General features: G+C 38.5%; 2 protein-coding genes across 4 annotated transcripts in view; one reads left to right on the forward strand and one right to left on the reverse strand.

Moving 5' to 3' along the window:
• The window catches only part of Malsu1 (mitochondrial assembly of ribosomal large subunit 1), a 34111-nt gene extending 29459 nt beyond the window's left edge, over positions 1-4652 (forward strand). Inside the window, exon 5 of the mRNA XM_076835375.1 lies at positions 4595-4652. Within this exon, the coding sequence (XP_076691490.1) occupies positions 4595-4629 (35 nt within the window). The 3' untranslated portion in view covers positions 4630-4652. The remainder of the gene's footprint in view (positions 1-4594) is intronic.
• Igf2bp3 (insulin like growth factor 2 mRNA binding protein 3) overlaps positions 1-12574 on the reverse strand; it is a 136038-nt gene that overhangs the window by 16996 nt on the left and 106468 nt on the right. For 2 of the 3 annotated variants that reach the window (XM_076863391.2, XM_076863381.2), the window contains exons 7-10: positions 11512-11646; positions 9649-9771; positions 7695-7830; positions 6062-6187 (exon numbers count right to left, since the gene is read on the reverse strand). In XM_076863391.2, the coding sequence (XP_076719506.2) occupies positions 6062-6187; positions 7695-7830; positions 9649-9771; positions 11512-11646 (520 nt within the window). The remainder of the gene's footprint in view (positions 1-6061; positions 6188-7694; positions 7831-9648; positions 9772-11511; positions 11647-12574) is intronic. The other variant, XM_076863399.2, reaches the window with a different exon arrangement.

A 12574-nucleotide genomic window follows, 5' to 3' on the forward strand; every position in this document is an offset into this window, starting at 1 on the left:
AAGAGGGAAGAGGAGGAAAGCAAATCAAGAAATGGCCACCAGGAAGTAGAGAGAGAGCGCTCCACTGGACAAGGACAAAATAGATACCCCAAAGGCACACCCCAGGGACCCATCTCCTCCAGGCACATAGTACCTGCCTATAGTTACCACCCAGGTAATCCCCATCAAGGGACTAATATACTGGTTAGGTTAAGGCTCACATAACCCAATCATTTCACCTTCAAATCTTCTTGCATTGTCCTATACATGAGCTTTTGGGGGACATCTAGTATCTAAACCATAACAACAAGAAGAACAAAAAAAATACAGTAGTACCCCTTTCTCCAGTCCTAAAATTGGGACGGTACCAAACCCTACATGTTCTATACTTTTCCTACATGTATCTACCTATCATAAAGTTTAATTTATAAAATTAGGCACAGCTAGAAAGGAATAACACTTTCAAAAATAGACCAATTAAAACAATGTGCTTTAATAAAAAGTTATGTGAACATTGTCTCTAAGAGTCAAGAAAATATTAATATTTTTGGACCACTGACTGCAGATAAAGTAAAACCATGGAAAGCAAAACCACACATGAGCAGGAAATACTGTATGGGTTTAGAAAAAAGAACAAACCTAAAAATTAGATAGTGAAGGCAAAGCTTATTCCAACTATGTACTCATGAACCCTGCCTTGAAGTTACATACTGAAACACAACTTCAATGTTAGAGACACAACATAGTCCCCTGAATATTGGTATTTACCCCCCCACACACTTTTTTTAAAAGATGAAAATAACCTGTAGGTGTGGAATCTGGAACACCTAACTTGTAACTTTCTCCTCTAGAACGAATCTAGATCCTCTTCTTTATGAGAGGATTTAAGTTTACTTCCTCCCCCCTCCCAGGGTCTGGGAGGTTCCTTAAACAGGTAATAATGCTAAGTGGGACAGAGTCAAAGGGGTGCTCCCAACATCTATTCTCCTTTAGAAACAGAGCCTGTGTTTAATGAGCACTTTTCTGCCCTCTTGTAGAGTGTGCCTGTTTCTCTTACAGCAAGATAAGGCCAGGTATTATTTTCTGAACAGAATAATGCTAGTGGAAGTGTAAAGAGCTACCCTTAGGCGCTGTCTTTAAGTAATGCTGCCACCAATTTTGATTTTTTATGCTTCTTGCTCACTGGAATAAAACCCAGTGTCTAGAGGTTAAGTACCCTGGGCCAGGGGACACACACTTAGTAGAGTGCAGATGGTAGACAGAATCATCACCACCTCAGACAGTCTGTGCTTGAATTCTCATGAAAAACTCATTTAAGTCACTTTTTTCTTGTAAAACAGCTAAGTTGAATTCCAACATGTACAGCTTGCCAAGGTAGATTCAGAAGAGTGAAAACAGATGGCAGCACCCCACATAAGTTTTTGGCCTGTATGTATTTAAGAGTCAGAATGACAAGTGGCCCAGAGTTAAAGGGATACGTCCATTCACTACTTTTTTAAAAAAATATTTATCTTTTAGTTGTAGTTGGACATAATACCCTTATTCATTTATTCTTATGTGATGCTGAGGATCGAACCCAGGGCCTCACATGAGCTAGGCGAGCGTTCACCACTGAGCCACAACCCCAGTCCATCCATTTACTATTCTTTAAAGTAAACATCGATCAAGATACAAAGAGAGACACCAGAGGTGGGCATTTATGCTTACCCAAAAATGTATTCTAACATGCATTGGTGTTGACAGGGAATATTCTTGCCACCACTGAAGTCCTCTCTAGTAAACATTCCTTGTAGAACAACAGTTCTTGGCAACAAATGAGCAGCAAAAAACTCCTGATGACCATTCTAAAACCGCAAGTCACCAAGCTCCCACCTGGCTCCACTGAGGTTCGGTTTATGTATGAGGGTACAGTACAGGTTCTTACCCAGTTAGGACAGAACAGCTGTTGTTAGCCTTGGCTACCCACTGAAGTCACCTAGGGAGCTTTCAAAAGTGATGGCTGAGCCAGGCAAGGCGGTGCACACCTGTAATCCCAGCAGCTCAGGAGGCCGAAACAGGAGGATCACGAGTTCAAAGCCAACCTCAGCAAAAGCGAGGTGCTAAGCAACTCAGTGAGACCCTGTCTCTAAATAAAATACAAAGTAGGGCTGGGGATGTGGCTCAGTGGTCCAGTGCCCGAGTTCAAACCCCGGTACACCACCCCCACCCCCGTGTACAAAAGTGATACTTGTGCCTTGGCCTTACCCCTAGGGTAATCCAATTCAAAAGTTGTTGATGGACCTTTATTTATTTATATGTGGTGCTGATAATAAAACCCAGTGCCTCACACATGCTAGGTAAGTGCTCTACCCAGGCCAGTCCGATGGCCTAGGGTGATTCTAATGTTACTTGGGGGGGAGGGGGGGAGGATTCCTCTTGAGGCAGGAATACCTGATTTTTTCCACAATCTTCTACTTTACAGAAGATTGTGGAAAAAATAAATGAAAAGAAAAGAAAAAAAAAACAGTACTATATGATTTGTACAAATGTCAGAAATATGAAACTCAACTGAATCAAAGACTCCCGAGGAGAAGATACACATTCTCAAAGTGCTGATGACTACTTACTCATCATAAACGAGAAGTCTGACAAACAGTACCTGAACTGTATGGCCAAATTGAATGTGAGGAATAATGAGACAAACTAATATAATTTATTTCCTGATGTGACTCCCTGACGAAGTATTCCTGCCACCCCTAATAGATATGCTCTGAACCTAATAATATGGAGGCAATCATACAAATCCTTAGAGGCATTCTACAAATCATCTGGCTTTCTTTTTTTAAATGTCAATGTCATAAAAAAGAGGAAAATGGGACTGGGGGTACTGTTTGAGATTTCTAAAAAGGACTAAATAGAGATGTGAGAACTGAATGCAATTCATCATTCTTAATGGATTCTTCATTGAAAATACTATTTATGACATTATTGGGACAATTATAGGAACTCAAATATGGACAGCATATCACATAATATTGTGCCATATTTTCTGAGAGTGATGATGACATTGTGGTTTTTTAGATAAACATTCTCCTCCCATCTCTGGTACTAAGGGTGAACCCAAGGGTGCTTTACCACTGAGCTACATCCCAGCCATTTTTATTTTAAGACAGGGTCTCCTGAAGTTGCTGAGGCTGGCCTGCAACCGGCAATCCTCCTGCCTCAGCCCCTTGAGTTGCTGAGATTATAGCCATGCACCACTGCACCAGCAGAGTAGGTAGACGTTTTTGAAAAAAAGTTCAAATAGAACAATGTTCCCATTAATAATCAATCATCTATTGGGGCTGGAATAGGACGAAGCTAGCAATAGGTTCAAACCTACAGAAAAATTACCAGGTGTTAATAAACATATGTAAGACATGCACAGCTGATCAACTGCTCCAGCCCGACCGATATCAGAACAACCTTTCTTCTACCTTTTGAGCGGTACCTCCTACAACAACTGAGGGAAATGTCCAGGTGTTTATTTGAGGATTTCATTTTATCAAAGACATGTAGAATAAAGCATAATGCCTACCACTATTCCACAATGAACACAGATGCCAAGATTGTCCTTGTTTTATCCGGGTGAGATCCACCATTTCCTTCATCTGTCCTTGAACAGCTAAGGTGTTCTCAGATCCTATCTTGCTACAATATTTCCACCTTTACTATGGCAGCTTCTGTATCTTCTGTTCTCATGGTTTACTTCTAATTATACTTAATTTGACTTAGTTAAATGTCTCAGGAGAAGCAAAGATCACCTTTTCCAATGAGATCTTCCTTACATTTACTTTTGGCTCACTTTTAGTAGAGTAAGTAAACATCATTGGAATCTTTTTCCCATTCTTAAAACAAAATTGTTACTTAGGTCACTCAAGTATTTAAGATCATAAAAGCGCTTCAAAAATTATTCTCAATATGATCTTACTTTTCTTGAAACATTCTTCATTTTCCTAATAACACAGGAACCTAATATACAGAATATTATCAAATGAGAAAACTGACTAAATCCAGAAAATATTAATATGCATTATCTTCTATAATTTCTATATTTTTAAAATAGCTACATAATAATTCACTTTAGGAATTTTTGCCAATAAAGCATCCATATAAAAGACAAATGTTCAAGAATGTTCAGTTAGAGCACACTATAATAATGTGAGGCTTTGGTGACTGGAGGCTGTCATCAGCAGAGATAAGAAAAAGTTAAAGGAACACTTCAAAGGGAACGTGAACATCGGAGCAATTAAGTGATTTGCCCAAAGAGAAGTCTAGTTCAGGGCATTCAGCAGAAGTGTATATTAGATATGACCATCTCCAGCACAGAGTTACTTTATGTAATCAGTGCAATGTAGCATTTAGTAAGGGTCACTACACAGAAATACCAAGGATATATCCCCCTACATTCAACTTTATGATAAATGAGCCTATTCATAATAAGATGGTGGAAATATTAAAATTTAAGTACATATACTCTCAAATTCCTATTTTAGCCCTTCGCCAGTTTTCATATAATTTGAAGTCTGTAGACTAGAAACATTTGACCTGAAAGTTTCTAGACTTCATTCATTTAGTTCAGGTTTTTCTTTTGCAGGTAAGAAAACAGATCCAGAACCAAGAGGAGTCTGACCTTTGGTGACACAAACTCTCAGCAGGGCAAGGCTAGACCTCAGCTCTGCCTCCAGGGTTCTTTCCACTAGACCCCTTTAACATGAAAGTACAAATAAATAGGCAGCTACTTAAGAAAATTTCAGGTAATGCATAATGAATCTATTTGTACTTGATGTCAGTTGAAATATGGGGTTGTTTGTTTCTTGATGAAGTCTTGCTATGTTGCCTAGTCTGGCATCAAACTCCTGAGCTCAAGCAATCTTCCTGTCTCAGCCTCTTTGAGTAATAGGGACTATAGGCATTGGCCACCACACATGGCTTACATTTAGCTGAAATTTTCGTGGTTATCCTCAGCCTTGTTACATGGTTTCCAGGCCTGAACATACTAGAAATGACAGGTATGAAGAGACAAAAGGAAGATAAAGGGACAAAACATGGACAATCTAGTAATCTGTCTTCTCTATAAAATTTCATGTCAATACCATTTTACTCACATATTTATTCTACACAGCGATATAATGGTATGCTCGACCTATTCCACTTGGATGTTTTTCTGAACGGGTACAGGAGGCATCACACAAAACATTAAAAGATAAGATAGCCAAACAAGGAGGGAGGGATGTAAAAACACATTGATGACAAAAGACCCTAGAAAGCTGTTATTTGAGTGTCTTCCACCAATTATGATTGAAAATGCACCTAAATTACAAACTACTTTCAAAATACTTTATCAGATGTCTGCCCTGATGAAATTATGTTCATGCTATGCCTAGTCTCCTATTGCTGACCTGAGAGAAAACATTATTCTTAAAGACTAGATATAAAAATAAGTTTTCTTATAGAATCTACCAAAGGTCATTTAATTTTTGCACATACAAAACAGAACTGTGGGAAAAAACCATTCTAGCTCACTGACTTAAAAAGTACAGATACTGAAAATGGAAATTATGCAGTTTTTCCTGATCTTTCAAAGCAGTTAACTTTCAGATAACAAAGATGAAGGAAGCCTTTTAAAAATCCTTTCCTTCAACATTTAAAAATAATCTTTTCCCTCTCCCATAAGAGCCACAAACTCTTACGCTTTTTAAAAACACATGTTGACAATACTACTATCCAAAATTTTCAAAATAACTCATAGTCTATTACTTTAAATAGGGTTCAACTGACAAGACCTAGAGAGTACACAGTAGTTGTAAGCTGATAATAGATCATATGAGTCTGTGATAGATCATAGGGCAGACACTTGCACTGCAAGAGGATAAGAGCCCCAGACACTATCAGCATGGTGAGTCAAGGACAAGGAAATTCTCATTCCTAAAGTGACAAAACATAATCTAGTAATCTGTCCCAATTAGCACCAAATCACATTACTAGTACCAACGATGTCTGACTGCATCCATCTGCCCACATTCCACTCAACCATAAAGCAAGCCAAGGCCAATGATCTTACCTCAAACTGTGGGTAGGGAGGAGTCATAGCTGAAGGGGGCCCTGAGGTGGGAGGTGGCATCCCTGAAGTTGGTGGGAACAGACCCAAGGCATTCAGATTTAATCCAGGAATTAAATGTGCTTGAAGCTGTAATGGTTTAAAAAAAAAAAAAAGGGAGGGGGGTCTTTAATTTGACAATTAAAAGAATCAAAGGAAAGTGAAACACTTTTTTTTTTTTATAATAGGGATTGAACACAGGGATGCTTTACCACTGAGCTACATCCTTAGCACCTTTCATGTTTTAAAGAGCCAGGGTCTCACCAAGTTGCTGAGGCTGGCCCCAAACTTTGGGTCAACCTGCCTCAGCCTCCCAGGTTGCTGGGATTACAGGTATGCATGACTGCACCCAGTGGAAGCAAGCATTTGTGACAGTATTCAGATTGTGTATTATGTGTATTTTGTATGATGACAAAAATTTCAGAACAAAGCAGATATTCCAAGTGACTATACTTCAGTAGATAATCTACATCTGTTTACATCTCTAAGTATCTTTAAATCTGAGATGATTTGCCCCTGCCTAGATCATCAGTTGCCCACAGGTTTTTCAAGGACAGGGAGCATGGCCTTCCTTTCCCCCACTAGAAAGAAATTGCTTAGCCGAAATGGTACTGCCTGCCGAAATGGTACTGCCTGCCGTGAGCACTCCAAAAATACGCAAAGAACGCCTTGAATCAGTTGAAGGGGTGCACAAATAAGAGCTGCTCTCTGAGAAGCACACCAGGTACACTCAACCAGCTGTAAAGAGATCTCTACTCCTTATAAAACCCAGCACTCCTGGCGTTTCACGCCTAAGAAAGTCCAGCGCTTTGGAAATCAGGACCCAACACCATGTTAGTACTGCCAACCAAATCTTTGGAATGGATACAGGAATCAGAAGGGAATTTTAATTTTAATTTTATAAAAGCTGAATAAGCAAGGTAGAGAGTAGAACTAGGCTTCAGTGTATCAGAAAATCTTTGCACAAGGCCTGGAGTTGGAATTAATCCCAGTTGATTCTGAAACATTAGATAGCAGTGATGACATTAAGGTAGGCAGGCTGTCATGTGGGGTAAAATTAGCATTCTAGGTTTTTCTCACAAAGGTAATATTGTCACATTTCCCTTCTTTGTTTCATATGACAGGCCCAACTGATGAATTTTGTTAACGATTTACTTCAAAATTTAAGATGGACTTTTGAAGTGTTTCATGTTAAGAATTAATCAATTCATTAAGGAATGTCATAATTTGCTTTAATGATATACTACAAATTATTTTTCATTTTATTCATTTATTTTTTAGTACTGTAGTTTGAACCTACAGCCTCACACATGCTACTGTACAAGTACTCTACATTCCCAGCCCCTAAACTTGTATTTTTAATAGTAACTTGAAGCCAATACTCTAAAGTTTAGACATTTGCTAAAATCAGAGTGTGCCAAACCTAATGTCAAAGACTGTTCTTTCCTACTAAGCCAGGGTACTTGGCATGGTGCTAAAAACCCATTAAAATCATTTCTTCTGATGATACCACTAAAGAGATTTAATATCAATGCAAGGAAAAACATCTTTTAACTATTCATCAAAATAAGCACAAGTCCTTCATATTAAAACTAACATTCATAGAAGCAATATCATTTTCATAAGACTCCCTGATTTTCTTCATTATCTCTTCCTCAGCTTTGGCACATGTTTCAACATTGCCTTTAACCGTAATGGTGCGTTCTGGATTATACAGCGTCAATTCCTGCAATCTGCAGATTGAAAAAGAAGGGAAAGATAAAGAATGGAAATTATAGGAGGAAGACAGTTAATAATTCAGTCACAGATAGCAATTAAAACCAAACCGTGGAGCCTGGCATTGTGTAAAAGTGGGTGGTCAAACACGATGGAAAATGAGTAAGCCCCAAAAGACATGAATCCAAGCACTGCAAAGCTACAGAAAAGAAATAAAAAAAAAATTCCCCTCCCATCCTATCAATAAAAATCACTGGGTGTATATACTTTAAGCCCATGTTTTAAATACAGCTTGCTTATTGACCACTTGAAGTCAAACCATTTTCATAATTTAAAGTGAATTGAAAAGGAATTATTAGAAGGATGGACAGATTTAGTGGAATCCAAAAGCATACAACCTTTGTATTGACCAACTCTAGGCATAATTGGCATTCTCGTGCAATTGCATTTTCTGGGTAAACAAGCAAGGAAAATGCATGGAAATATTCCCAAAAACAAATCAGAAATTATCGTCTACATTTAGTTTTTATGAGTATTTTTAGAATTTAGATTAAAGTAGAATGGAGGAAATAAATCAATCCATATTGACTACATTTTTTAAATGGTCCATTGATGAAACTCCCTGCTTAGCCCAGGTCCTGCTAAAGCTTCAAAATCTACAAAAAGTTACATCTGAGAACACCTAACAAGCCTAAACTGGTCAACAGCCTCAAGAAAAAAAGTATAGAGACATTTACCAGAAAACAGAACTAAACACACAGATTGAAAGAATATGTTGCATTGGTACAGCTCTCCTTCATACTCCTAGAGTTAAAGTCCCCATTTTCACTATTAGCAAATGTTGTAGATTAAACTTGAGTCAGATATTATTTCTTCTTCTCAAACTTACTAAAATGTAAACTAAATAATGAAGAAAATGGAGTCTGTGAAATCTCTTCATCTTGGACTAAAGTAGTATAGAATTCTAATCTCCAGTCTCAGCCCAGCTCTGCCAAGCATTTTTGTGTTACAATTTTATCATTCTTTTCTAGTTCATCAATTTCATCCCACCTTTTTAGGTCCTCAGATGAAAACTAGGGTACTCACCCCCAGAAAAAGAAACCTCTCCATATAATTTCAGAGCATTCACGGACTTCAGGTGTTGTAGCCCGCCTCCGAGACGATGCCCCTTCCAAGTTATCTGTAGTCCCTACACACATGCTGAAGAAGGCTGACTTGTTTAAACAACATTAGGAAATGATATGAGAGTAAGTAACTTCTGAGATGCTGTCATAAATAGACACTGCAGCTTCTACCACGCTCTTTCTTGGATCATTCCCTCAAGGAGGAGAGTATGAGCTGTCTGTCTAGGACACTTAAGCAGCCCTGTGGAGAGGTCCATGAGGTGAAGGGCTGAGGCCTTCCACAAACAGCCAGCATCAGCCTAGCAACATTATGAGACCCTGAGCCAGAACTATCTCACTAAGCTGTTCCTGAATCCTGAACCACAGAAACTGAGCAATCCATGTTCATTACTGTCCTGAGCTGTTATAATAATCTGTTATACAGCAAAGGATAATAAACTAAATTACATATTACAGTTTGAGGAATACAGTAAGAAAACACCATCAAGACTTCAGCTAGAAAATATGAATGAAAAGCATTTAGTTGTACCTGTATGTTTTGTGAGAACAGATATTGCTTTCAATATAGATTAGAAATAGATAGTAGGCAAGTAGACAGAATTTGAGAAACTGTCTAAAGGTGACAGTACAGATTAACAAACAGCTGTAAAGAGGTAAAAAGCAGAGCTTAATATAAAACACACAGTAAAAAAAATGCAAGGCTGCACTTACGGAGATATTGTGATTTTAGTATCTGTGTCTTGCTCAATTTTTTTAAGATTTCTTCCTTCTTTACCAATAAGACGGCCTACAAAGTTATTATGGGCTAAAATCTTCAAGGGGAGCTCTTCTGTGCTGTAGATTAAAAAGAAAAAAGAAGTCAAAATCAGGGAAAGTAAACCTACTCTTGGATTTAAAAAAAAAAAAATTTTTTTTTAATTCATTAAACATCGACTTCCTACCTACCAGATGGAAAACGTTATGCTAAGTACAGTGCTGACAATTAGCCTACATTTTAGCAATGCATAAATACAGGGAATGAAAAAAAAAATAGCAAGTTATTTGAATAAGAGTTAATTTTTGAAATTGTTTTTCTTTTATTCACTTCAGGGAATATCTACCTTCAAAGACATATTCTCTTAATGAAATCCATACTCCTAAACCCCTAATGCCAGAACACAAAGGCATGGATACAAAATAGTGTGATCCTAGTATAAATTTCAAAATACATACCTGGAGGGTTATGGTTGGGATATGAGGTGTCCCGCAAATGCTCCTGTGTTAATGCAGGAATGTTCAGAGGTAAAATGGTTAGATTATGAAAGTCGCAATCCAATCAGTGGATTAATCCAATACATGGATTAATCCATTTAATGGATTAATAATTTGGAGAGACTAACAGGGTGGTAACTGTAGGCAGGAGGGCATGGCTGGAGGAAGTAGGTCACTGAGGGCATGCATTTGGGGTTTAAGGGTCCAAGGCATGGTCCCTCTCTCCCTCCTCACAATCCTTTCTCTGCTTCCTGGTTGTCATGAGCTAAGCAGCTTTGCTCTGCCATGCCTTTTCTACATGATGTTCTGCTTCACCTTTGGCCCAGAGAAATGGAGCAATGGACTAAACTCTGAAACCATGAGCCCAAAATTAACTTTTCCTCGTGAATTGTTCATGCCAGGTATTTTGTTCACAGTGATGAAAAGCTAACTAACAAATGGAGATGAGTATATAATTTATAAAAAAAAACCTTAACAGTGGTACTACTTTGGGGGATAAGAACAGAAGATAGATGTTCCTATTCCTTTTACTGTGCATTCTGTATCTTGCACAATTTCTAAACTATATACATATCACTGTTTAAAAATGTCACTAGGGTTATCAGATGGTAGGCTTTTCCCTTATTTTTCTCTATACTAAAAAGTAATTACGTTCTTATACTGCAGCAACCATATATGATACTTTCTGCTAAGAAGATATTTAAATGTCTCTGCAAATTAGGCATTGGTGATGAGGTCCCCGAGCTAACTATAGAGCCTTCCTCTGGATTCAGTTTTTAGTGTGGCTATTCTATATACTAAATGTGGCTCAGAACTCAACCACCACTCAAGTTCCTATGGAAGAAATATTAAGAGTTCCAACCTGCAAAACCCAAATAAATCTCCAGTTTACCTTTGCACACATTGAGGCGTTTCCTTACCTCTACACTCCCTGCTGTTCAGGGGTGAGGAGAAGCAAACGACAGGGCACCCAGGGGCTCTGAGTAAAGGACAAGTGAGGATTTGGGGTCCCTGTCTCAACAGAATCCCAGGATGCTTCTTGGTCCTGGGTTGGCTTCCTATGTACTCCAACTACCTCTTCTATAGCTGGATTTCTCTTCCTCATTATCATTACTCACTCCACATTCAAATACAGATGAAAGTGAAATATTTAAATATTTAAATCAGATTTATGTTTCACAACCAAATCAGTAGTGCTAACCACTGTAGCTCATCAGGATAGCATTTCCCTTTGTTTGCTGGGAATGCCCAAGAACTATGTCATAGAAATTCAAAATAAAACACCACATAAATCTCTTTTGTAAGTTAGTCCCCTTTACTCACAATTTTATATCTTGCGCTTCCTTATGCATAATCTCCAGAATAGACTTACAAGCTGCGGAGGTGCCTTCAGGGGTAGAGAGGATCGTAATTGACTTCTCAGCAGCCCCTGCATTCTCTTTACGATGGACATCAATTCTGAGAGTGAGCACAAGCAGAGAGAAAGTGAGAGCTATAAGGTATATTCACAAGAGAGTTTTTGATTACCAACTGCGAAGCCCCAGGACTTCTAGGGAGAGAGTGGATGACCCACTTCCCTCAAGAGCAGAAACTCTGTACCACATGTCAACACTGATGCCTCTTAGGCAGATGTTAATTCCAGGAACATGCCCCTCTCTTTCCTCAGTCCAACCAAGCAGGGATATCTTTTCATTTAGCCCAAGCTTCTGGTGCTTAAAACTCCCTTTCAGATGCCGCGGTACAAATATCTTATAGGCAAAGAGCCTGGTATTCAGACAAAAGGCTTTCTTCTGCTCCAAAACAAATAGGAACTGGAGTGCATGCCAATGGGGTTGGAGCTGGAGTCCCACAAGCCAGGTTGAATTCCTTGTTCTGCGCAGAATATCCATTAATCATGGTGAGCACATTTCATTCATCTGCTTTCTTTTTGCAAGGCTTCTGTGTTTGCCGTCTCAATAGAGGAAAGTCTGCAACAAATGTGGTGGGAATGGAACCCAAAGAGATAGCAATTCTACTTCAAGGAAAACCAAATGGTCAATAAATACAAATAATGTTCAGACTTATAATTTGTATGCATGCCAATTGAAACATCATTTTCCTCCAAATCTGCAAATATTTTGAGATGGATAAAATTAAGTTTTAGTGAGATGAAGGGTAATGGGACACACCCACACTTCTGGTGTGAGTACACAGCAAACTGGCAGAACCTTTCAAACGTAATGCTATTGTCATCTTTCAACTCAAGAACACTTCTCATAACATCTTGTATAGACAATCACATATGTGGACCAAGAGTGGTATTTCTCACTGACATTTTAAGCCAGATTCATTTGTTTTGTGAATGGTGCATTCTGTGCATTGTAGGATAAGTAACAACATCCCTGAT

The sequence above is a fragment of the Callospermophilus lateralis genome, chromosome 1, assembly GCF_048772815.1.
Source record: "Callospermophilus lateralis isolate mCalLat2 chromosome 1, mCalLat2.hap1, whole genome shotgun sequence".
NCBI lineage: Eukaryota > Metazoa > Chordata > Mammalia > Rodentia > Sciuridae > Callospermophilus > Callospermophilus lateralis.